The sequence below is a fragment of the Protopterus annectens genome, chromosome 4.part1 (genome assembly GCF_019279795.1).
Source record: "Protopterus annectens isolate FY-2018-M chromosome 4.part1, PAN1.0, whole genome shotgun sequence".
Lineage (NCBI taxonomy): Eukaryota > Metazoa > Chordata > Ceratodontiformes > Protopteridae > Protopterus > Protopterus annectens.
This window is the reverse complement of record NC_056734.1, coordinates 812,013,536-812,041,182: the sequence shown is the minus strand read 5'-3', so window position 1 is coordinate 812,041,182 and position 27,647 is coordinate 812,013,536. Positions and strand designations below refer to the sequence as shown.

Sequence of the window (27,647 nt, the reverse complement as noted above, 5' to 3'; positions counted from 1 at the left end):
CTCAAGCACATAGCCTTTGTAAAGACCCTACTAACCTCCTTAGTGTACACAATCAACGAAAAGAAATCCAAACAGGTGCCCACCCAAAGGATAATCTTCCTGGGAGCAAGTTAGGACACAGCATCTCAGATGGTATACCTTACATGAGAGAAACAAATTTTCCTGACAGCCTACTTCTCTCATCTAGTCACCAGGCCCCAGCCATCTGCAAGGAAGATCCTGCAAGCTCTAGGGTTCATGGCACCTTGCATACTACTCCTTCCATATGCCAGCCTGCATATGAGGAAACTTCAGTGGTACCTAAAGAGCCTTTGGTGTCAACATTCTCAAGACCTGGAAACTCTTCTACCTATAATTCCTTGCCTCAGAAAGGAATTTCTTTGGTGGGCAACAGCATGCTCCCACAACAAGGGAATGGCCTTCTCCCCACCCCCCGCCACCCAAACCCTCATCACAGATGCATTAGACTACGCTTGGGGTGCACACCTGGATGGCAGGTGCATACAGGGTCAATGAAGCCTACAGCAAATCCCTGTCCACATCAGTCAAAACGAGATGATGGCTGTGCAGCTCGCCTTGATAGCTTTCAAACCCCTTCTCTCTCCAGGGGTTCTCCTGATCAAAACAGGCAACACCACTGTGATGTGGTACATCAACAAACAGGGAGGGACTCACTCCTACCCTCTATGCAGGCTGGCCATGACCCTTTGGCTCACAGCCTCTTCTATGCAACTAAACATGTTAGCACAATTCCTTCCAGGCTCTCTCAACTGTCTGGCAGACCAATTAAGCAGAAACATTCTGGACCCACACAAGTGGCAACTCAACAGAAGTACCTTCTGCCTAATAACTCAGAAATGGAGAACCCTTAAAGTCGACCTCTTTGCCTCCCACACCAACAGTCAGCTCAGCAAATTCTGCACCAGGGAGCATCACTGTATGGCTTGGAAAGTGGATGCCCTGTCCTTCCCATGGGTCAGTCTATCGGTCTGTGTCTTTCCTCCCCTACCTCTCATCCCCAGGGTACTGCTCAAAATAAGGGAGGAAAAACCAAGGACCATTCGTATAGCTTCAGACTGGCCCTGACAGCACTGGTACCCCTTGCTGTACAACCTGTCCCCGCTGCCTCCATGGCATCTTCCTCGTATTCCAAACCTCCTGACCCAGAGGGAAGGGGAATTCATGCATCCCCAATTCCAAACACTCAAATTTAGCAGCTTGGCTTATTTCCTAACCCCAAACCAATCTGCCATCCTCAGTAAACAGGTTCTGGATGTTCTGTGAGGCCAGATGTCCTAGCACCAGAAAATCTTATGCAGATGAATGGAAAAGGTTCTGCACCTGGATCCAGGCCAAGGGAGCCAATACGGCACAGCCCTCCATCCCTCTCATCCTGGATTACTTAGCTGACCTACGACACAGTGGCCCCTCTTTTTCCACTATAAAAATTCATGCCTCTGCTATTTCTGCGCATTTTCCCACTGAGCAGTCCCTTTTCTCACACCCCTTGATCAAACAGTTCCTCAGAGGGGCTAGCAAATTGAGGCCCCCAGAAGGGCACCATCACCAGCTTGGGACCTTAACATTGTCTTGGAAAAGCTCACCTTGCCTCCTTTCGAACCAGCTTCTTCTGCAGAGCTAACATTTCTTTCCTGGAAGACAGCATTTTTTCTGGCCATCACTTAGCCGGAAGAGTCACTGAGCTGCAAGCACTCATGGCTGTGGAACCCTTCATCATCTTCCATGCAGACAGGGTATCCCTCAGAACTAACCCATCCTTCATGCACAAGGTGGTGTCCACTGTGACTCTCAGCCAATCCATTAATTTCCCCACCTTCTTTCCTAATCCCAGAACAAGGGGGAAAGGATTATTCACTCTCTAGATGTGTGCAGACAGCTCAGATTCTATCTGGCCAGGACTAAATCCTTCAGAAAGTCTGATCAATTGCTGGCTAGCTTTGCTACAGGGAGAATCAAGAACTGCAAACAATAGTGACATTTTTTTTAAATGTCTTTATTAAATTATCACTAAAGATATAGGCAAACATATATTAACAAAAAAAAAAAAAAAACATAATATTCCATTTACTTACATTATGTATCGCATAGCTTTTCTTTCTTTGTAACTGTGATCATATCATTACATAAATTGTTGAATTCCCACCTTTCCTTAAATCTCACTCCTCCTGCTGAACATTATTCTGCATATATTGATCCCACAGTTTCCATTTATTTCCTGTGTAATTTGCTCCTTCCCTTTTCTAAAGCTATCTCTTCCATTTCTTTTATCTCTTTTATAATATTCAGTACTTCAAATACAGTTGGTTTACACTTTGACTTCCATTTTCTGGTAATTGCTTTTTGGCAGCCAACATAATTAAACTTAATAAAGCCTTACTGTGTGTATGCAATTCAAATCTTATCTCCCAGTTATAAAAAAAAAGTAATTTCTGTAGTTAAAACCATTTGCTAACCCGGTATTTTGATAGAGTATTCTGTAGGGAGTTTTAAAACTTGACAGCTCATTATATATATTCCCAGTTACCTCTTTCTTCCCCATCACGTTTCAGCATTTGCTGGCCTACTTGAGGAAAAATTTCTTTGAAGTCTGTTTGGGCTATAAAATTACCTATGTAAACACTTCTAAACAACGATCCTAAACTTTCTGGACTTTGTTGCATACTTGGGAGCCATACATATGTTCTCCTACTTTTCTGTTGTAAATAGCTTTTCCAGTCTCCCTTACCAATCTTTTCTAACTTCCTGCAATTGATTCTTGTAGTAATTATGCAATAGTTTTATATGCCCTACTAATTATTCCTTTTTAAACAAGAGCGTCTGTTGTAGATTCAGTGGAAAAACTCCATCAGAGCAGGTCTTTCACTTAAGGCTCGTGTATCCCTTTCTCTTTGTCTATACTCTGATATCAGTCTGTGGTAAGCGTGCAATCCAAACATGTTCTTGGCCTTGTCCAACTGTATGACCTTTCTCTCTTTACTTATTTGCCCCTCTACTTCATTCCACTTGCCAGTTTTCTCCAGCAAATTACAGCCTCCCTTGTCTATTTTCTGTACCTGTACTTGCAGTCATCCCTTTTGTCAAAATCTCCTTTCTCCATTCTCATGTTGGCTTATTTCTTAGAATACTTCTGTTACTTTATGAATGTAATACTCCTGTATGTATGTTATTCACATTAAGGATCTGTATCCAAAATGCTAGTCTCTTTATTTCTTGAACCCACCTCCCCCTGCTTCATCATTATCATCCCTTTTCATTTTGAATTATAACTTTCTGCTTGTGTAAAATATATGAGCCTGAACTGTGTAGCACTAAATATTCTTTCGTATAAGGTAATCCTAAATCACCTTGTTCTTGGATCAGCTTATATCCCACTTAAGAAGTTATGTACTCACCATAACGTTCCATCGGAGTAGGTGACTTCATTTGTCTGCAACCTTTGGGTCTTGGATCTGACTTCGGATCCGAGCCGGCAACTTATTTTACAGCTTATGGATCCAAGCTCCTAGCTCCTCCACTTACCCATAATCCCCTGCCAACCCTGATTGACCTTAGATCTAGTTTGCCGCTCTTAGAAGAGACAGCTGGATTGCAGAGCTCCTGGCGACTTTCAGATAAGTTTTGAGAGAAAACTTAAGACTGAAAATCTTTGAGGTGTATTTCCTCCCCTCGCTGGTTCGTAGTGTGTGTGTGTGTTTGTATTTTTGGGGCCTGGTGTGTTTGTGTAGTTATTTTTTTCTTTGAAAAATGTCGGAGGCCCCAAAGCCCATTTTTTCTAAGTGCACCGAGAGTGGCCATAACCTTTCACTGGCGGATGGCCACACTCGGTGTGTTCGGTGCCTTGGGGTTGAACACCTGTCCTCAGGGTGTACCATCTGCGCAGCGTTCAACCCCAGGGCACTGAAAGAGCGGAGGTCAAAGTTGGTTCTGGCCGGACTTTTGCCCCCCGGATCCAGCTTCGGCCTCCGGTACTCCCGTGGCTCCTCCTCAGCCCTTGGTGGTAGCCACTCCTGCCCCCCTTCCCCCGGCCGGGACTCAAACTCCCACTAAGACGCTGGAGGAAAGGGAGGCCAGGAGGGAGAAAAGGAGGGAGAAGCACCACAAGCGGCGGGCCGAGGCCTCCGCTTCGGCCCCCCCCACCCCAGCTAAGCGGGCTTCTCCCTCCACGGCTTCCAGGTCCTCTCCTCCTTGGATCCGATCCCCTTGCTTTTCCCCAGGACCCGAGGAGGAGGAGACCCGATCTCCGTCGAGGTCATCGAGGCGGCATTCCCGGCCCGCCTCGGTGGCCTCGTCAAGATCTACTTATAGTCTTTCTGATGCAGACTTGGACCGGATGATGAGAAGGTTCATCCAGGCCCAGCTGCATATGGGAGTGCTCTTGCCTCCCACCCCCCCTTCAGGGGGGAGCTCGACACCTTTTTTTCCCCCGATAGCTCCTTCTCTGACCTGCTTCCTGGGTTCGGAGCACTCGGAGCCGGGCAGCGTTGGAGCCGGGGGTGGGTCAGCACCGACAGTACTGGGTACTTCGGATCTGATCCTGCCCTCGAGTCTGTCAGGTCCTTCGTCTGATCTGACCTCTCGGAGCCGTGGGCTGAGCTTCGGATCCGAGGGATTGAGTGCCTTCGGCTCCGTCCAGGTCGGAGCACACGGGTCCTTCAGATCTGGTGGCCTCTGTGCCGGTTTCGATCCCTTCATCGGACCCGAGTGGGAGCCGGCTTTTGGATTCCAGGGAGAGAGGCTCCCCCTCGGCCTTTGATGTAATGGAGAGGGCTCTGTTGAGAGCAAACGGACACCCGGTCCTTGCATCGGCTCCACCCTGCAACTCCCTTTCTGCTGGGCCAGGCTTCCATCACCCGGCCAAAGGGACAGCCTGCTTCGATGTCCCAGGTTTTTCCACTGGAACAGGATATTGCTGGTGAGACCTCCTCGGACAGTCCCCCCGAGGAAGTGCCTCGCAAGCATAAGTGTAAGAGGAGACACATGGACACCCCCGAGTCCTTAGGACTTGGATGAAGGGGAAGGCTCCCCAAGGTCACCCCCGAGGATGTCTCCTTTGGAGACATCATGGAAATGCTCCGGATCGGGGGGGGGGGGTCCTGCCCCCAAGGCTTCCTCCGACGAGTCCATGTTCCTGGAGGCATTCGAAGCAGGCCCGTCTACCTCTTGGGTATCCTCTCCGGCCGACCCCCTGGGTGGACCTCATCACCACCAGGGCATGGAAGGAGCCGGACACTGTGGAGCCAGTCCCCAAACGCCCGGATAGAATTTTGAGTCCCTTTGCAGACCGGTCCCATTGGAGCAAGGGTCCCCCCGTAGATGCCATGTTGATGGTGGCAGCCATGAAGAGGGAATTAGCTCAGGAGAGCCCCTCAGTCCATCCACCGAGCAAGGAGTCCCGCTCGATGGATCGCCTCGGGAAGTGGGTATTTAGTTCAGCGACCTTCTCAGTAAGGTCCCTGAACTATATGGCACATGTCATCAGGATGCAGCAAGATCTTATCAAAGAATACGCTGCTTCCCCCCAGAGTCCATGTCGGCGGAGGACAAGCAGTTGTACTCCACTCGTATGGCCACTCTAAGATCTGTTTCAAATACCTCTATGCGGCTTTTGTCCCACGACACAGAGGGAGCCGCTAGAGCCAGCGGAGCGGGTCTAGTCATGAGACGTCAGGCCTGGCTCCGACATTGTGACTTCACGGAGCCCTTCAAGGCGTCCTTTGCGAATGCCCCCTTTGATGGTTCTGCCTTGTTTGGCAAAACCGTTCGCGAGACACTTGTCCAGAGCGAAAAGGACGGGAAAGCGAAAAGGGCGGGAAGACGTCTGCCGTCGGAGTCCGCTTCTCTGCTCCCCAGAGGTCCTTCTCCAAGAACCAAAAGGGACAGAAGAAGATGTGGTTCAGGAAATCGCAACATTCCCATCCTGCTCTGGACAACCAGTCCTTCCGTGGCAGAGGAGGACAGGGAGGATGCCACCCTAGAGCCAGAGGGGCCCATAGAAATTTTGGGTCCAGAGAAACCTTCTCTGATCGGCCCACGCAGCAGCCCTGAGGGGTTGCCCGACTGCTCCACTCTGGAGGCAGTCGGGGGGCACTTCTCAAAGCACCTGGCGGCTTGGGAGTCCATTACGTCAGATAGCTGGGTGCTTCGTATCATATCCAGAGGTTACAAAATTCCACAGCACCATGTCCCCAGACTCAAAAACCTCCCCGATGTACCACCCGATCAGAGGGAGGCGGTAGCTGCAGAAATCCAGCAGCTGCTAGAAAAAAGAGCCATCCAGCCCGTCCCCCCAGATCAACTCGGATTAGGGTTTTATTCCAGGTTCTTTCTGGTGCCAAAAAAGACAGGGGACTTGAGACCGATTCTCGACCTTTCACTCTTGAACCTGTCAGTAACCAAAGAAAAATTCCAGATGGTCACCCTTCAATCCATTCTCCCCCTCTTGCGGGAGAGCGACTGGATGTGCTCAGTAGATCTCAAGGATGCGTACTACCGCATTTTAATGGACAGACTATCTAGGAGGTTTCTCAGCATCCGGCTGGGAGCCAGTCACTATCAGTTCAGGGTCCTTCCCTTTGGTCTCACCACAGCCCCCAGGGTGTTTACCAAAGTGTTAGCACTGATAGCGGCCCACCTGAGACTACAGGGAATGCAGGTCTTCCCGTACCTGGACGACTGGCTCCTGTCCGCCCCAACAAGGCATCTACTCTGCGCAGCCAGAAATCACCTTCTCCGGCTAGCTCCCCATCTAGGCATTACGATCAACCTGGACAAATCCTCCCTTGCTCCAACACAAGTGATAGATTTCATAGGAGCCAAAATAGGTACAAGAAGTCTGCGAGCGTTCCTCACTTCGGAGCGACTTCAAAACCTGAGACTTCATGTGCGGGCCATCCTCCAATTAAAAGCCCCACCGGCAGAATTGGTCCTGAGGGCTCTAGGCTCCATGGCAGCAGCAGAAACTCTTCTTCCATACGCTTGTCTGAATATGAGGGTGCTATGGTGGACCCTTCTAGTCCAATGATCTTTTCAGTTTCTCCCCCTCAGCCATCCTATCTCACTCAGCGGGGCTTGCAGGAGGGCCCTCTTATGGTGGCTCCAGTCCCCGGACCTTCATACGGGACGACCCATCTGCACACCGCCTCCCCTCGCCACGGTGACCACGGACGCCTCTTGCCTCGGGTGGGGGGGCATTGCTCAGGCAGAACGGTCCAAGGCACATGGAATGACACAGAGACCTCCTTGCATATCAGCGTTCTGGAGATGAGGACGGTGCTGTTGGTGTTGCAAGCACTTCAGAACCTTCTCCCCGTAGGAACTATTGTGATACAGACGGACATGTCAGTTGTCTGGTACATCAACAAACAGGAGGGAACCAGGTCCTACCCTCGTATCGAGAGGCCATGAGGGTGTGGAAATAGGCGATCTCCACCAACCGCTTCCTTATTGCAACGCACATTCCGGGATGGTCCAACATTCTGGCGGACAAGCTCAGCCGCACTATTCTTTCCCCTTACGAGTGGTCTCTCAATTCCCAGGTAGCGAAGCGGATTTTTGCCGAATGGGGGCAACCCTGCTGCGATCTTTTTGCCATTCCCTCAAACACGAAATGCTCCAGCTTCTTCGCTGTGACCCCCCCCCCTCGGGGAAGCCCAGAGAGATGCTCTAGTGCATGCTTGGCCTCCCGGTCTACTTTATGCCTATCCTCCTCTACCCCTGATGTGGAAACTAATACAGAAAGCCTCTCGGTTGGGGAGCAGAATGATCCTCATTGCCCCATTCTGGCCTCGTCAAACTTAGTTCCCTTACCTGTGGTCTCATCTGGTGAATCCTCCCTGGATTGTGGATCTCATTCCGGATCTAATATCCCATCCCTCAGGCCTACCGACCCCGAATCTGGACAACCTGAAGCTGACAGCTTGGCTGCTCCAGTTCCACTCTTAGTCAGGACTCCCGGCATCTCCTCACCAGTTAAAGCCACCTTGGTGGCAGCACATAAGCCTTCCACTAGAAAAGTCTATCACAGTAAATGGAAGCGTTTCTCCATCTGGGCGGAACACCATAACATAGATCCCTTCACGGCTTTGTTGCTGTCCGTCTTGGATTTCTTCACCTGACTTTTTCAACGGGGAGCTAGCTGTTCTACGGTCAAGATTCAATTAGCAGCCATCTCTCATTACCATGTGGGACACGAGTCAGGTCCCTTGATGACTGCTAAATTATGTAAAACCTTCCTCAAGGGTACCTTCCTGCTCAGGCCTCCTGTCAAGGAAGCGGTACCCCTTGGGATCTATCATTAGTTCTTCAAGCCTCGACTGCTCCTCCCTTTGAACCAGCTGCCTCGGCCAAACTTAAATATCTTTCCTGGAAAATGGCGTTCCTTGTCACCATCACTTCAGCGAAAAGAGTTTCCGATCTTCAGGCCCTTTGTGCGAAATCTCCCTACTTGATTTTTCATCAGGATAGAGTGTACCTCAGGACCAGTCCCTCCTTTCTTCCTGAGGTGGCCTCAGAAACCAATATCAGTCAGTCCATAACCTGCCAGTTTTCTTCCCTAAGTACCAGAATAAAGGAGAATACAAGCTGCATTCCTTAGACGTGCACAGACAACTGCGCTTCTACATTCATAGGACTGTTGGTCACAGACAATCAGATCAGTTGTTCATTTCCTTTGCCAAATTCAATCTGAGTAAAGCTATTTCTAAGGTCACCTTATCATGATGGATTTCACAGTGTATTCTTCTGGCCTATGAAACTTCGGGGAGGCCCGCACCTCAGAGAGTACGGGCACATTCTACTCGCTCCATATCTACTTCTGCTGCCTTTAGATCTAGAGTATCTTTGGATGATATTTGCTCTGCAGCCACTTGGGCCTCATCTCATACCTTTATCAATCATTATAAGCTGGACGTTATTTCCAGAGGGAGAGCATCCTTTGGCTCCGCAGTGCTCCGGAACATCCTTCCATGATAGCCGCCCAAGATTCAGGTAGCTGGGGACTCTGTCCCAAAGGTTGCTGACAAATGAAGTCCCTACTTCAGATTAAGAAGTTATGTACTCACCATAACGTTCCATCTGAGTAGGTGACTTCATTTGTCTGCAACCATCCCCCCCTCCTTCCCCCTGGCCTTCAGAAGTCATTTCTTGTATGTCCTTTCTTGGTCCCTTTTGGGACACTTTGGTCTGAAATTTGGTATAAGGGCAAAATTGATCTGAGGTCAGTCAGGGTTGGCAGGGGGTTATGGGTAAGGGGAGGAGCTAGGAGCTCGGATCCATAAGCTGTAAAATAAGTTGCCGGCTCGGATCCAAAGTTGGATCCAAGACCCAAAGGTTGCAGACAAATGAAGTCACCTACTCCGATGGAACGTTATGGTGAGTACATAACTTCTTATTATACACCATGGGATTGGTAAGTCCACTCTTTAACCAAATAGTATAGGTTAATTATTTGCACAATAAAGGAAAAATAGCTAGGCTTAAAATGGTCCTCAAGCGCAGCTAGCCTAATGCATGCCTGTGAAGTCATTAACCTGCGAGTTATCCTCAAAAAGTAGTTGCATAACAGCAGTCTTTTTAAACTCATGCATGTTGTCCAGGTGCTCCCTTGTTTTCTCCTCAGCACTCTGTATTTGCACCTTTTCTTGTTCTGCGAGATTCCCCTTGTTCTGCAGTACTTTAACCTTTCTCAACCCCTGTAAGTAATGTCTATTATTTCTTAAATTTATCTGTCTCTTATTTCTATCCTATTTTTAAACTCCATTTTCATTTTGTCCCACTCACTAGCTCTAACTTCTAAACGTATTTATATCTTCCCTAACAACTCTCAAATCATTTCCACTATCCATTCTTTAAATTCCTCTCTTTTTTAATGGGTAGGTGGGAAAGTGCCAGTGTCTCATTTTTACTTCATCACCTTGCATTTTTATCTTAGTTTTTATTGGTGCATAATATGAAATAGTTATTGAATATGTGTTGAAGCTTTCATTTAAATGCACATGTTCCTGTGAAAAATAATTTCTATCTAGTTTGTCCCAGTCATTGTACATTGGTGGGTTATAAGTAAATCCTGTCTGTGTTCCTTCTACTGAATTCATATCTTCCATACCAAATATTTTTGTAAATTTCTTCAGCAATCCACCATCTTTTGTTATATTTTCCCTTCTAAGTCCCTGATGCATCTTCACTATTGCAATCAAGTCCCGTTGCTCAGCTATGCACAGTATTCCCTGCTGGAAGCAGATTACTTCACCCAAAATGTTCTTACACTTCATAATAGCAGTTTTTGGTGGAATGTAAATACACTCCAGCATAATCCTTCCTCCTTGCTTGTAGCCCCCTACTACCACAAATCTACCATTATTGCTTTTTTTCATCTTCTGTTTCTACTTCAGCCCCACTAGCAGTCAGCATTATTACCCCTCTTCCTTTGTCCCTGATATTCTGCTGAATACCCATCCTGAATTCCTTTGTTTGTGAAATTCTTATGTGCATTTCTTTCAGATGTGTCTCTTGCAGCTTTGCTGTTTGCACCCTACACTTTTTAATACAATTCAATACTTAGTTTTTTTTTCTACTGTTGTAAGGCCGTTTACATTCTATGATCAAATGGACAGAGTAGCCATTGTGACAGAAAGCTATTACTCCCACCTGTTAAACATGACAGTGCTTTTGAATATATTTTTCCTAAGTTTAGCTTACTTGCAGACATCAGTGTTTAGTAGGCTGACCTTTTGTATAGTTGCTTGAATATATGTCACATTTTCAAGACTTTCTGCTTCAATGAAAACACTCAAAACAAATATATTTTCCTCCGACTTAGAAAAATTTACACCTCCAAATAGGCGCAGTTGCTCCAAATCAGTGGCTCCACCCACTGGCATTACCTAATCAAAAAATGTAATGCTAACCATGCTAAAGTGCATGTTACAGCCTGTGTTCCCAGAAAAAAGTGCACTGGTTATCTTTAAGGAAACTAAAGTGCATATTGTTATATTAAATGCATTAACGTATGAATGCTTCCGGGGAGGCAGCTACTTTATAATTTATTTACTTCCCAGAGTTTACAATTTCATTTTTTTGTTTACTGACCTGCTTAACAATGTACCTTTAAGTGTTAATTACATTGTACCTTGTATACTACATTCAAATGTGTTCAGACCTCTCAGGATTAATTGCTTACACATGCAGACTATCCATCTCCAAGTAAAAGCAGTTAGTAATGAAAAATTGGGTAGTGATTTTGCAGATGCATGACAGAATCTTTGTAAATTTCACTCAGAATGCACTGTTCAACCGTCTTGGGCTTAATTGTTTGCACCTATAGGCTTCATCACTTTCTGAAATAACTAATGAGTTTATCAATAGAAGAAGAAACTAAGATTTCCCCTTGCCATTCACTGTTTTATCTTATTTCTTCAAGCCTATCTGTTAAAAAAAATCCTTGTTTATGACTAAAACCAAGGACATTGTTCTAGATATTGATATCTGTAAAAATGGGCAAATTATTATCGTAGATGTTCTTTGTTGTTGGTGCTGCGGTACTGATTCTTAGGTCTTTCTGCCATGTAGAAGCCCATGACCAACCTGATTTCCCAAGTCTTTCCATCATCACTATCCGACAGACATCCGAAGACTGACCTGAGAGTTTAAGAATGGCTTCTGTCGGTGCATTCATTTCTTTCTTGCCACACAGTCCATTCTCCTTCACTTGTGTTCAAAACGTTCTCTGTCCATCAGTTGGTTTGTTTTTTCATTGTATCTCCTCCTTCGAGCCAGGTAAGTACCTCATTGGGGATTTTCCTCTAATTTAATATTTTGAAAAGGTCAGGGATTGCTTGAAGTGTGGGAAGAAACTCCTGCATAAAGATTTTCACTCATTCTGTCTGTTATGCTTAGGACCTCAACATTGCATCTCCAATTGTCATTACTATGCAAAATTCCATGCAAAACCCCTTAAACATAGGGACGAAGTATTGGCTGTCTGTGTGGAGTCCTTGTTCTCAGTTTCTCTGGTGGCAGTGCACCCCACTGCTACCATGGGGCTTTCGCAAACACCAGTTTCTTCTAGTGTCATTCCGAAGAAATTGAATGACAAGAAAGCTTGTGATTGTATACTCCTCACCCCTGCAGCCAAAGATCATAAAATATTAACTTTAACTTGCTTCTCCCCAGCCTCTCCTACTTTGTTGTTGTTGTGTCTTTCAGCTTTTCCCGGTTAGGGGTCGCCACAGCAGAACTCCGGTCCGCTAATGATTGGTAGTTGATTTTTACGTGCGGAGTTACCAGCCCTGATGCACAACCTTCAATGAAGGTACGCCCATTCACACATGTTCCCACGCAGAAGACGCTCTAGCTGAGAATTGAACCGGACAGCGTCTTACTGTGAGGCGACAACACTACCGCAGCACCACCACCGCGGGTTTGAATACCTTACAACTAAGAAAAAGTAATGTCTTCCTTTACTAACAAAATTCCGCACTCATTGATAAGATGTTCCATTTCACATTTAAAATATCCATGAAAACACACTATAAAAGACTGCATTACAGTATAACATACAATTTATGTCATGAAAATTTTGCAGATGTATTAACAGAGTCATACTGTAAAGTGGGGTATATGTTTTACATTCCACCCTCCAGTTTAACACAGTCAACAAAATTCCAGCTTTTTTCAGCAGCTTTTTACAAAACTGCATTTCACGTATCCATTCCCATGTTTAATATGTTTGCTGCTTTATAGTATCCCACTTATTCAGTAATTTCACAGTGTTGCTGGTCATCTTGAGCCTGTCCATCTCCCAGCACCAGTCTCCTATTTTAAATCCAAGGTAGTTCTGACTCTTCAAATCAACTCTTGTGCTTTTTTCTGTTACTCGAGCATTTTCCTTTGGAACAATGGAGAAGGTTTCACTGGCAAAGTCTCTGAATGGGCTTTGTTATTTTTCAGAAGAATTAGAAACTGAGTCCTGTTCTAATTCCTGGCTTACTTTTTTTTTTTGGCTTAAGTTTTTCATTTCATTCTTAGTCGATTCTTCATCCAAAAATGTCTTTGATCTTCCAGGAAAATAAATTCTGATGAAAGCTGGATACACTAGCATGAATCTCACACCTGCCTTTCTGCCTGGTGTACAGTGAGTAATCATTTTCCAGAACAATCTGCTGTCCTCAGTTTTTAACTCATTTAATACTGACTAGCAAGATGCTAGCACCTTTGCTTCCTAAGATCTAGTAAACCACTTGCTTCCTGAGAGCTTTTCACCCGAATCCTGTACTGAAACCACACTTCATTAGATTTATAATATCTGGTAAATGTGAGTTATAAAAATGTAAAATATGAAAGCTCTTCTTTGGACAGTGGGCTATCCATTGGTGTTAGTTTCAAAGGTATGTCTTTAGATACTGAAATTTATTGCAGATTTATGAAAGAAAAACTATTTTGTTTGCCAGAAGTGCTAGTGTTGTAGTCAAAGGGTTATATCTTTGCAAGTATGTTGTGTCTTTCGGCTTTTCCCGATTAGGGGTCGCCACAGCAGAACTCTGGTCCACTAATGATTAGCAGTAGATTTTTACGTGCCGAGTTGCCGGCCCTGATGCACAACCTTCAACGAAGGTACGCCCATTCACGCATGTCTCCACACAGAAGACACTCTATCTGAGAATCTAACAGGATAACGTCTTACTGTGAGGCGACAATGCTACCACAGCACCACCACCGCAGTTATATCTTTGCAAGTATATAAGATAGATTCAAAATATCAGTGAGAGAATTTTTCAACTTTTCAAGAACTTTCCAGTGATGCATAACAAGCAAGTATAGCATAATACTGTTATGATATTGCAGTACCTGTGCAAATTATACATGTAGTACGTAAAAGTCTCTGCAGGTAACCATTGACACATTGGAGTGGTATGAACTCAATTTATTAAAAGTACAGCCAAAGTAAACGCAAATTAAAAGCAAGCAATCACGACTGAGCACTTTCGCCTCACTTTGGCATCATCAGAGTCTACTTTTACGTATTTCTATTTTGCTTATTTTGTTTGGTTATACATGTAATCGTTTCACGATATTTCAGAACCATGTTAACCTACAAAACCATATGTGTTAGATAGGCAAGTATCATTGGCAACACTTTATGCCCTGATATTAAGATGGCACCTTTTCTTTTCCTGTAAGTCATACAGTTTTTATGAAATTAATACAGTTATGAAAGTATATGTAATAGTCATAACTGCTATAGCAAGAGTGTTTTATCTCAGAATGCCTTCACGTAACCCATTTCTGATGCCATTTTTTACTATTATTCACTGCTTGAATACACCACTTCCAGCAGCAGTATCACAATCTGTTTTTGCATTAGTATTGTAAGTAGGGAAGTATTTCATATTTTTCATAACTTTTTGCAAACACTCCTCATCTCCAGCTCTACACGTCCCATGCTGACCATTTCACTGGCATGCTTAGTAAATCATGTCAACTTGTAGATGCCATCTTGCTGTGTTAGTTTTGTGTATTTTACTTTAGTATCATTTCAGAAATTAGACTTGGAAAACAGTGACAAGTATACTTATTTCAGGGGTATAGGCAAGTACCTTGAAAGATGATTGTACTCTTATAGGATACACAGGAACTCTGCTTTCCTGGTGACTATACTCTTGCAGGAAGCAATGAGTTAATAATTTCCCCTTCTGCCACAGTTTTCTCAGAAACCACTGTTTTAGCCGGTATGATTTCACCTTTACTAATATTGGTCTTGGCTGCTTTTTCATGGCAAGATGTTGAGCATTTGAAAGATGCGCCATCTCAATCAACAAATCCTGCTCTTGAGTACCAGTTTGAGTTTGGTTGCTTTTTGTACTTCCATAAAGTTAATATAGTCTGTTCCTTCCAGTTTCTCCAGTGTAGCAAAACATTTCAGCTTTGACCTGTGTTCTGTCTTCTAAGTCTACTATCTACTAGGTATTTTTTTTTTTTTTGAAACAGTTTTTTCAGTTTGTCTGAATAGATAATTAAAGCTTATATATTTTTCCTTTTGTTGTTTGACTTTATATATTCCTTTAGTGTTTCACTTATTTAAAACAAACCTGAGAATATTAGTTTATTTTCTCCTAAATTACTGCAAGTCATCTCCTATACCAAAGCTAAAACTTGAATTGCTTTTTGTAGAACAGCTGCAAGATTATTCCTTATTCCATGTTAGAATTTTTCTTCTCCTTTTCTGGTTGATATTGTCTTACATTCTACAAATTTATTGTTTGATAGCACTCTTGGCAGTTTACTCAGTAATTGAGTCGTACAAGGTTTGGTATATTTTATTGGCCTTTCTATCTCATTTTCAGTTTTCACCCTCTGAGAGCCCTAATTAACCTGCTGACCTGTTGCAGTGTGCAGCCGTCTTAGAAGTCCAAGGAACAGCCCTTGTTGAACTTAGTTTAGTTTGAGCACTTAGACTTTATTGTTTCTTTATTTGATTAATTATTTGTTAACAGGATAAGGTATCTGATCCTTTTCGGACCCTTTGTATTTGTAGCACTGGCCACAGCACCAGAAGTTATACAGCCGAGCAAGAATGCTTGGTAGAAGATGCATTTAAGTATTCATAAGTAAATGAAAGTTGGAAATTACCGTCAATGGAAAAGTTGAGTGATAATAAAGATAATAAGACTGGGCTAGTTCCATGGTGCATATAATAAGGGAAACCACATCTGGGCCTTTGCTGACATAGATGTGATCTAGCACTCTGAGTGCTTGACTCAACTGTGAGAGATGGGAGTGAGTAGCTGGCATTAACTTGCCATCTCAGGGTCATGTGAAACTAGTGTTGGCCACTATGCAGCTGCTACTTTGGTGGAGGCTAGGAGGTGTAACAGCAGAAAGAAAGGCTGATGACAAATATTCCAGCCTTACAAGAAATTTTAGCCATGGTTACGGTATGTTTGGGAAATTACGTGCATATCTGGGCCCAGCGCTTTCAGGATTTACATGTCCCTAGTCACCAAAGAGTTAGGAGAATAGGGAACAAAAACACCCCACCTGCACTAGTGGTGTCACTCCACTGGACAGCTCTTGCCTTTACCCCATTTAAAGTGCAGGTAAGGTGAGGCAACAAAAGGGATTATTCTGTGGGAAGGTGCTAATGGTGACTGGAGAGGAGACCAGAAGAAGAAAATTTAAAACAGAATGATAATTATATCAGAAGTTAAACCTTGTATTCTGCTTTTTGTTCTTCTGGTAATAAAGACAACAGAGTGAGTGAAACCTTTTCCATTGCTTCAATGGAAAATGGTAGAGAGAAGGAAAGGAACATGAGAGTTGACTAGAAGAATCGAGAGTACATTGGAAATGAAGCAAAGGCAAGTTTTGGGTGATGGAGATGAAGACGAATAAAACTGTTAACTTGTAAACTGATTAATGTGGGATTACAAAGCAGTAATATTATTTGTGAAATTTGACAGAACAAGAAAATATTAAGACTTTTTTGGACTTTGTTTGCCTTGTGAGGGGCTCTGAAGTATATCCCCTACTTCATGTCATTAATGTTCCGAAAAATACTTGCAGGAGAGAGGAGGGAGAAAGTTAACTGTAAGTAAAACAAAAATTTGTTAATAGTACTGTTTTCTAGTGTATGATTTTCTTTGCACGCTATAAAGTAAAGTTTTTTTTTCATTTGTTTTCAAGTGTAAAGGGGCTACTATTGTAAACAGATGCTCCTGTTTTTTTCCCTCCCTTCTCTTTCTCCTTGTTTAGTTTTAAGGAATGTAGGCACTGCAATGTAAAAAAAAAAAAAAGTCTGGTTAAAAGAGCATGACAAAAGAAAAGATAATGTGTTTTTTTTTCATTCTTGCATGGGTGAATGACGGAATTAAGTCCCTTAGCTTGATCTAGTAACAAGTGTTAAGAAAAAGCAAGTAAATTGAAAAGAACATTAAATCTTATAAGGCTTTTTTTGGCAAATAAATGTGTGCTTAGTAGCAATTCTGTATCTGGTAATATTGACTACAATCTGATATATAAATTCGCTAGGGATAAAAAAAGAGAAATTGGATAGAGGATAATGTTCTCTGAAAGCATTCAGGTGTTTTCCCAGCTGGGACAGCTATAAAGATAAGAGAAAAACAGACAGCACAGGCTGCACCATGCATCTTAGCATTGATAACTTTTCTTTTAGGTTAAAGTCTGTGAGTGTGGCTGTCAGTTTGGGACATTTGTTCCTATTAGGAGGTTAAACTTAAATATTTGACGATGTACATAGTTTTGTGTGTTAGTATTAAGTTAGGTTTTAGAGGGGTATTGGGTGTTTGTTTTATTGAAAACCCACAAAAAAAAAAAAAAGTTTTGTAAGATGTGACATAGGCACAAATGGATATGACAAGAAACAACTGTATAAAAGTTTACCATGCCAAACCGTGTATACATGTAACACAGAAGCAGGGAGTAGGCATTTAGCAAAAAAGCTGTTGTACATAAAAGGGAATAATTACTTTTTAATTCAATGGTGCTTTCTGTAATGTTCTTAAATGTCAGTGGTCTCACAGATAAATACAGAAAGGAAAGAGTAGTGCACTATATTAAAAATGTAAAGTGCAAATAGTTATGCTACAGGAGACACACTTGGAAAGAACTGAACATGTGAATTTGATAAAGAGAGGTTTTCAGGGTGGTTATTCAGCAGAATACCTGGAACAAAGGAAAAGAGGAGTACTTGTATTAATTGCAAGAGGAGCTCCAGTAGTAATAGGTGAGGATAAAAAAGATAATACAGTAGACTCCCTCTTATCCGGTCTCGCTGTGACCGGACCTTAGGCTGGATAAACAAATGGCTTGTTAATCAGAAATGCATACAAAATAGCATTTGTAGGTTATAAGTCAACTAGAATAACATGGTTTGTTTTAGTATGCATTTTTCTAATTAATGTGAAGTCCAAAACTCAAATGTCTGTCATTATTTAGCCCAGAGGAGGGGGAAGTGTTGCTCTCTTTCTTTTGCTATGGCAGAAATTTGATGGCCGGTCAAAGAGGAGGCCGGATAAGAGAGAGTTTACTGTAATGATAGATTTGTAGTAATAAGGGGCTACTGGCATGGGAGGGGGATTACACTGGCATTTATTTATATTTTACCTAAAGCTGCTGTAATGGACATTAAGAAAATTCTGGGAGAAGTGATCAGCTTTCAGTAAGAGATATTACTTACAGGTGGGGACTGGAATTTCATTTGCAGCAATGAAGATTTGTCTGGGGGGCCCAGAAGGGAATGTATAACAAAGGAGGGTAAACTTTTGAAGAAATTTATGAATATATTTGACGTGGAAGATGTGAATTTAAAACTGGGCTAGGCTAGATAGAATTTATATTTCACAGGAACATGTGCATTTAATTGAAGGTCTTGATATGCACCCAGTAACTATCATGCACCATTAATAACTAAAATAAAAATACAGGTTAATGAAATAAAAATGAGACACTGCCGCTTTCTCACCTATCTGTTGTAAAGAGGAATTTAAGGAATGCATAGTAGAAATTATTCAGGAGCTATTAGAGAAGGTAGAAATTTCTTCAGAAAATATAGCTAGTGAGTGGGATAAAATTCAAGTGGAGTTTCGAAACAGAGTGGAAATTAAAGAAAGGGAGATGCAGTTAAGAATTAACAAGAATTATTTAGCGGGAATGACAAATGTTAAAGTATTGCAGAATGGGGGAAATCTCACAGAACAAGAAGAGGAGCAACTGCAGAATGCTAAACAGAAAATAAGGAATTACCTTGATAATGTGCAGGAGTTTAGAAAGACTGCTATTAAGCAACTGTTTTTGATAAGAGCACAAAAACATTTAGCACTATGCCTTGGGCAACAGAAAGTAGAAACATCTGTTGCTAAGCTTAGGGGCGTATAACAAGCAAGGTAACGAGATCCTGTAGAGGTATTAAATCTAATTTGGAAATTCTATGAAAGTTTGCATAAAGCAGAGAAGTATGGAAATCAAGAAAAGGTACAGATGGAAATGTTTATGGAAGAATTAAATATGCCAAGGTTAGAGGTAGATGATGCTGCACTACGAACAGTTAGAAATAGGGGCGATGAGATAAAAATGGTGATGTGTAACCAATCTACAGGAAAGTCCCCAGGACTAGATGGTATTCCTGTGGAAGTTTGGAAGCTAGGAGGGGAGAATGATAAAGATCTGGAAGGTTTTGTTTAACAGTATTTTAAGAGGAAGAGAAGTAGCAACATCCTGGAAGAAAGCAGTATTATCTGTAATACCTAAAGAGGCTAAAGATCCATTAGAGCCAGGTTCATGTAGACCCATTCGATACTAAACTGTGATCATAAAGTGTTTTATGTCTATAAAGGCTAAACGGATGGCGAAAGTGATGCCATAATTGATACATATGGATTAGTGTGGTTTTGTGGAGGGGAGGCAAACATTTGACAACAGTAACAGAACATTAATGATCCAGGGGGAAGCAGAATGTTAGAAAATGCAGCTGTTTTGGTGGCTCTTGATGTAGAGGAAGCATTTGACAGAGTAATCTGGGACGTTGTGCTGGGCAATGGAAGCCTTTGCATTCCCTAATAAAATTTTCAGATTGATTAGGAGGAAATATGAAGGATCGGAGATGAAAATTAAAGTGGGTGGAGTCCTCTGATAAATTCTGCTTGAGGAGAGGAACTTGGCAGGGGGTCCTCTTTCCCCTTTGTTATTTGCATTATATTTAGTACCACTGGGAAATAATAAGGACTCAGAAATTCAAGTATATAATTGGTATGGTAGTCAAGAAAAGCTGGCTCTATTTGCAGCTGATATAATTTCATACCTGACAAAACCAGAAAAGGATATTATAGTTTTGTGGAACATTATTGAGACAGTTTCAAATCTTTTTGAGAGACAGAATTAGTGAAGCTAAAACAAGGGCAGTAGTGGTAAATTATGTACCCACACACAAGTTGGTTCAGCAATATCCATATTTATGGGGACATGATGAAATGAAGTATTTAGGAGTATGGATTAAAAATGATTCCAGTGTGGCAGCTAAGGAGATGTGGGAAGAGACTAAATAAAAGATAATACAAAAACTGAGAAATTGGAAGTTCTGTTACATTGACATGGATAGTAAGATGCACACAGTTAAAATGTATTAGTCCATTTAGTCTTATACACAGGTCGAGAATATTTTTACCAACCAAAGGAGAAGTTGTGGATAACAATTAATAAAGAGCTGAAGGATTTTACCTGGGAAGTCAAGAGGGATAAGCTCATTCTTTCAGTAGAACAAAGTAGGTTGGGATTACCTGATTTGAAGGAGTATTTCAGAGCTCCACGGTTAAGACTCTTATACACAGCACAACCAGAAACCTATAATTCAAAGTGGAAAGGGAAACTGATGAAATGGGGGAGAAGCTCAAGAAACAAGGAGAGACTAGGATTTTGGATGCAGAGCTTTAGTGAGAATAACAATAATCATAGAGAATATTGTATTCATATAGTAGCAGAAAGTATTCCAAGAACTAAGCCAGCACAGGAATGGAGAAAGGAGATTCTGCCTATAGGGGTGACTTCAGTTAGGGATTCAGACAGTAGGCAAGAAAGGCTGGAATCTGTTGGAGAAAACTGGCAGAAGGAATCAAGGTATCGGGAGCAAATAACTTGAGAGAATGGGAAGACGCCAAGTATTTATTTGGACTGTAGGTTAGAGATTGTCTTCCTTATCAAGTCTTAATGTCAGAGTATATGCAAAGAGAAAGAAATGGGGAGGGGGGTCTTAAACGAAAGACCAGCACTGCTAGAGTTTTTAGTAAAATCTAGAACAGAAGCTGCCATTAAAAAAAGAATAATTAGTAGAGCATATAAAATATTGCATGAAAGCTATAAGAATTAATCAGATGAGGTTAGAAAGGATTGAGAAGAAAGAGTGGAGAAGCAGTTCAGAAAGAAACATTGGGGGGATATATTTACATCTCCCAAATATGCAGCAAAGTCTGGAAGATTTAGGATTTTTGCCTGGAAATTTTTACATAGATACTTTTTATAGCCCAAGTAGAGTCCACATAATTTTTCCTCAGGTAGACAGCAAATGTTGGAGGTGTGATGGAGAAGAGAGGTAATCGGGAATATATAAAGGAGTGGAATGATTTGGCAGACTTTAAAGATTCCCTACAGACTACTACTGGGTGAGCAAATTTGTGTAACTAGGGAAATGATTTTTCTAAGCTATGATACAGAATCGGAATTGCCTACAAGTAGTAAGGCCTTGCTGAGTCTTAATTATGATGGCTGCGAAAAACAGAATTACTGGAAAATAGAAATCAAAGCCTAAACCAGCTCTATTAGAAGTAGTGAATATGGTAACAGAGGTAAAACAACTGGAACTAGGATCTTTAAAAAAGGGTAGGACCAAATTACATAGGAATAAAATGAGAACTGTAGGAACAGTTACATACAGGGGAGGAATAAGGTTTAAAAGAAGGCAAGACTTGAATGAGCTATGTAATGTTTGACCGACAGTGATTGGGTAGATTACAGTGATGGATAATGTTTGTAACCATGATTATGTCAGTATGGATTGTGATGTAAAATGCTTGCTAGAATTTTGTCAATATGGTTTGATTTCATTTATATAAATGTGTGATTGCCTAAGACAGAAGTGATAATTTAATAAAGATGTTTGCTATTTAAAAAAAAGTAAAACTTTGTAATATACTGCAAATTTTAGTGTTGGAAAATGCATTAAAAATGGTTAAATGCAGTCTCACTTGGTCACATTGTTTTAGGATGTAAATGTGAGGTGAAAATGCAGGGAAAATAGTCACCTGTAGGTTATAAATTAGATGGCTGTAACCTTCTCAAAAAGGAAGCTTGTATGATACTCTCTGAAATTTGAGTTTTAGAGGTTTTTTTTAAACTAGTAAAACTTCAGTTGTGTAAAGTTAGTAAAAGGGTGCTTTGCCACAAGACATATGGTTGTGGCAAGTCAAGTATGACCAGTCTTTTTTTCTTCTAGTGCAGTACTTTCAGGATATTCTCTTTATGCTGCAATGTCCTGTTTTAACTTGCTTCTCTGTCACATTTTTTTCTGTAGTGCTTTTAGCAGATGGACCCACCCTTGTGACAAACTCCATTAACAGTACTTTCAGCTCAGTGTCAGCACCAGCCACTGTGGCTCCTACTCACACGCAGAATACCAGTACAAGTGCACCAGCTCAAGGTTCATCACCACGACCTAGCATACTTCGTAAGAAACCAGCCACTGACGGGTGAGTTGGAAACCTTTTAGCACAGTCTTGTCAGGCTGTTTTCACACAAGGCAAGTGAACATCCTTATTTCATGTAGATTGAGTGCCAGTGACCATGTCAATACAGAGAAAGCTATGCTGCTGTAAATATTAATGTGTTGGTCATAAATGAGTTAAGCATGCTTTTATATAGTGGTGAACTTCAACATGGAACTGGAATTCAGCATCTGTCCCCATCTGCTTAGCAAACTTAAATGTTTGAAAGTTCATTTACATATTTTAGCTGATTAGCATTTCCTGGTCAAAATAAACACATTACACATTTCTTGCCATGAAGTATGAACAACACTCATGTCTGACTTTGTACATTGCTGTGAAAAATGAAAGTCATTGTACACTATAAAAAGAGCGTGGAATTTTCTCTGCTCCTAATAAAATGAGACCGAGAATATTGGCTAGACAAGGCCAGGAAGTATTTCTGCATGCAGGTTAGTCCAGCCAGGTACGTGAGTGCTATGTAACTATAACAGCATTGTCTACTTGTGCTAAGAAGTATGATCTAGATAGAATTCTGGATAAATGCCCAAAATCAGGGACAAAAATGTATCTATTGCTCTTATAAACTGAGACAGTTGTCAGAATAATAGATTTTGCACTACCATGCATTTTCTGAAGGTTATGAAGTTTGAAACTCAAGTATCTGTCATTGCTTGGTGACTGCAGTCCTCATGGATTTGCCAGAAAACTATAACGTTTAAGGGACAGACCAAAAATATGTGGCAAAAATCTGGACACTGTAAAATTCTGGACAGTTGAATGGTATGATCCAAGTTTGGTGAGGACTGTGAATTAAAACATACAGCTTAGGACCTTTGTTGATGTCATTCATGTATGCAAAATCGAGCACTAATGTATCATTCTTTGATGATTCTTTTCTGTAAACACATTAGATGTGCTAAATTATTATTACAAATCTGTTGAACCTTTCCTTTCTGTTAGGATACAGGGTATGTCAAAGTTTTTAAAATGCATAAAGCCATATGTACATACTGTCTCAAGATGCATAAACCGTTGTTAAAAAGCAGACTGTTAAGATAAGTGTAGTGAATGCATGTATTAGGTATGCACAAAACATTTAGACAATAAATAGAAGTAGATATACACAACAGACAATGCTGTAACTAAGCAGGGATGAAGTTACGAAACTATCAGATGAGGGAGAAGAAAAGAATGCAAAATGGAAATTTTCTAGTGCAGAGTTAAAAGTTAGATATGTTTCATTAGAGGAAAGCATTTACACTGTGAATATATATATATATATATATATATATATATATATATATATATACATATATACATATATAATTTGACTGTTTAATAAGGCAGCTCTAAATTTTGAGAAATTAGGGAAGTGTCTCATGTCAGGTAGCACTTTCATCCACTGAGATTCCACATTCTGAAGCTGATGAAGTTTGAAGTTAGCCTTGTGTATAGCTTCATGTAACTGAAGAGTCCGTGTGTGTGATACTGTTTTCTTTCCTGCAGCCTGGCAGTACGGAAAAGTCTCATCCCTCCACAACCATCAGAAGCCTCCAGTCCTCGGGTGGAGACCACAATGCGAAATGCTTCTGGGTCTCCTCGACCTGCTGGGTAGGTATCAGTTAGGATAAGCAGTAAGCCGTCCTCTTTAACTGGAAATTACCAATGTTTAACTGCATGATATATTTCTGGGAGTGGATATTTTTGTGCTCCCAGTATTCAGAGTGCGAAGGACGTGTATTAACAAGTCTAAGTTTTCAAATGTGCATCATTTACACAAGGTTCGTACATGTGTTCAGGTTTTGATATTATAAAACACAGATCCTGGAGTCTGAAATTTTGAAACTTTGAAATTACTTGTCTTAGAATTAAAGTGACTCAGAATAAAAGTAATTATGTAGGAGATAAAGGAGAAAAGTCCCATTCATATATATGTAGGTGTGTGTGTGGATGTGGAAGGGAGCTTCTCCCATCAGTCAGTTTTGATCTTTTTTGCAGTTTCAGTCTCAGAACTTCTTTTGGAATTTAGAGCCCTGAAACACTGCACCACATCCAATTTTCACACATGCCTTAGTAAGAGTAGCCCACTCTGGATTTCTATTGTCATGCAGTGTTAGAAGTTGAAAAACAGAAAAGGAAGCATTGTTCCTCTGTTTGGGAAATCCACCTACGTTTTAGAAGCTAAAAATTTCCTAACGTGACTTCCATATGATCAGCCTCACTATATCCCTAATGGCTTATCTATATATGTAGAGAATAATTTATTGAAGACATTAGTGCTGTACAAAAGTTGATTAAAGCATGGATTGTACTGTAAGGGGACATTTTTAATCTAGGGCTGAAATTCCCAGGCTTTCACATTTCTGAATAGTAGAGTTTTAATGCCTCACCGTGTTTTGAAAAGGGAAGTTAAAATCTATTTTTTCTGTTTCTGTACATTTAGAAGACAGTCTTTTAAAGTCTGCCAGTAAGCAGTGATATCTGCTGACTGTTCTGTCTTGGGCAGGACTGGTTCATTTTGATGCAGGAACTGTGGCTGTGCCCATTCAGTCATTTTCTTTCAAGCGGTATTCTGTAGTATGCAGCACCACGGAAACTTTCTTCATCCCTGATTGGGGGCTGTCGTAAAGATTTTTTTTTCTGAACATTGCTGAATTTTCTTTTCAGAATATTAATTTCATTATGGGTTTTAAACGTTTCCTTTCAAAGAAAGCTGCTTTCCTGTTTGCAGCTGTCTTCCTTAAAGATTTGAGCTTCATGCGGTTTAAAGCAAAAGCTGTAAAAGTTTAAATTTCTCTACACGTTTATCTGTGGTCTGAACTTTCCTGAACTCGACAAAGCAACTAGGAAATGGTTCCAAATCATTAACCATTCCCACATCTGACCGCTTCCCAGTAAACTGGTACATTTGAGGTCCACACCTTGCATGTTAATGTGCCACACAACTGCCTTACTGACTGTTTTGTCAGTGGCAGTCCATATCAGAGAGTCCATAAAGCCAACCTAAAGTACATTGATGCAAAAAGAATTCTGTCAACATCCAAACATCAGTCACTGAAATTCTCCTACCCTCATTCCAGGATTGATGCCTCTGTGAGCTGTCCACAGAGCAGGGGGATAGGTAGAAAGGATTGCCAAGGAAGAAACAGTATCCATACACCATTGGTAAGAAACTTGTATGCCTTACAAATAAATAAATAAATATCATAATATAAATAAATATGTTAAATAATTATCTAATGCAATGGCTTAATATATTGAAACCACTGGACCCAGGGAATGGGTCAAGTGAAGAGCTTTCATGCTGTCTGTGGTTAAGATGTTTGCCTTACAAACCAGAGGTACACTGTTTTGTTCTCAACAAGGAAAAAGTAACTAGGCTTAAAATGGTCCACAAAGACAATTAGCCTATTACTTAACTATGAAACTCCGCCTTAATACAAAGTAGACAGTGTGACAAAAATGCAAGCAGCAATGTGACACTAGCCTGGTGATATGGGATTCTGTCCACTGGAAGTCCTGTTCTAAATTTGGTGTTCAAAAATTCATTATCCCCAGAGAAAGGAACAAACAGATCTTATTGATTCCCACTCTGACATTAAATGGTGTAGGTGGAAGCCAATCTTCCCAGGTACATAACACTTTGTTTTCATGCAGCCTCAACCAAACTTCAGTTCACAAAGAGTGTGGTACAAACCACTGGGATAAAGACATCCTCTTTACAAGGCCTTGGTCATGGTCAGACCATTTTTGGAGTAAAATGTGCATTTCTGGAGGTTATATAAGTAAAGATCATCACACTTCTAAAAATAATCCAGGGGGAAGCTACTACAGCGAGCTGTGGGAAGAAGGGGAAGGAATATGATGAGAAGCTAAAGCAGGTACAGTTATTCTCACTTGAGACCAAATGGAATAGGAGGACTGGAAAAATGGTGCACAGGATCACGTCAGGGAGATGTGAAAGGGGCCAGTTTGAACAAGAACATAAATGGGGGGGGGGGGGTAAGCAGCATATTGCAGGGACAGACTATTCCCTGGACCTCCACATCTACTCCACTGATAAATTTGTATAACATCACCCTGTGAATGCAATCTAAGATTACTGTTTAGTTTACACTTGGCAACTATGCCTTATGTCCTCACATTACTGCTCTGCCATGTTTAACCACTGTTAATGCAGTCCAGCAGACATTTAACATCAATAAACTCTGTTGTATCTCATTTGGGTATCTGTGCAACAAAATAGCATTCTCCTAGCATTCTCCCTAAGTAGCTGCTACAATACTAGGTTGCACAGGTTTAAAATAAATAAAATGTTTAAGATTAATGGTTTGTGCTACTTTAAAACCATTAGTGGCCTATTTTTATTAAGGTCTAACCACTTCTGCAGTTGTCAGCTACATGTAAAAATTAATCGTTTAGAAGGTACATGGCATTTCATGGCAAAATACAGTGCAGTGTTGCTGTAATCCTTTTTTTTCCTGTTCATTACAAAAAAGATGCACTTAGTCATGCTGCCAGTTTGCACTTTATGGATTAGAAAGAAATGTGTACTACTGCAATTTAGGAGTAAGTACATCTTATCTCTGAATACACTGATGTGTAAAATGTGGACTACAAGATCATATGAAACTACCATGAAAAACACAAGCACAGCTCACCATCTTGCATGTTCTGTTTGTTTCGTTAAGGTGGGGCATCTTTTATGGCTTACTACAAAAACTCTTTTATTAAAAACCTGGTAATAAGTGGAGTGCCTCACTTAAGTAGGCTTTTTGTGCACTTCCATTTAACATCCATAGCTCTTTATGGCATGCTGATATTTTTGAAGTTAACCTCCTTAACCAAGTGATTTACCAATTAATAAACAGGCAGCATAAGGAAGCGCTAGGCGAACATAAACGAGCACACCAAGACCTTTGACATAAGCTATCCTGTCCAGAAGTGGATATCACCATAATTTGTCACTTACTATTCATATTTTAATAAGTGAACAAGTTACATGTTTGAGGTATATAGTGTGAAATGCTATAGTAGAAGGTAGAAAGATCTGAGATGATAACCGTGCACAAACAGTATGTACTAATACTGGAGAGTGCTAGTTTGCCAGTAATTGCAAAGAAATCTCCAGTACCAACTGTCTTACAAACTATGACAAGGTATCATGTGAACCTTGTGTGATGAAAAGATATTAACTGTCCATGTGGAATACAGTGCACTAGAGATATTTCTTAATTCGAAAGTTACAAAAAACTTTTGTGTACATTAGCATACTTTTATCCATCCAGATACCAATAGAACCTATGTATTTAAAGTGAATGGCACTTGTCTATCTTCCAATGTAGTCTACTTGGCCACCTT

The 27,647-nt window shown here is 41.4% G+C and overlaps 1 protein-coding gene across 1 annotated transcript in view; it reads left to right on the top strand.

Annotated features, from left to right (window-relative positions):
- SAP130 (Sin3A associated protein 130) overlaps window positions 1-27,647 on the top strand; it is a 547,137-nt gene that overhangs the window by 308,248 nt on the left and 211,242 nt on the right. The window contains exons 14-15 of the mRNA XM_044070859.1: window positions 22,094-22,268; window positions 23,793-23,897. Coding sequence (XP_043926794.1) covers window positions 22,094-22,268; window positions 23,793-23,897 — 280 coding nt within the window. The remainder of the gene's footprint in view (window positions 1-22,093; window positions 22,269-23,792; window positions 23,898-27,647) is intronic.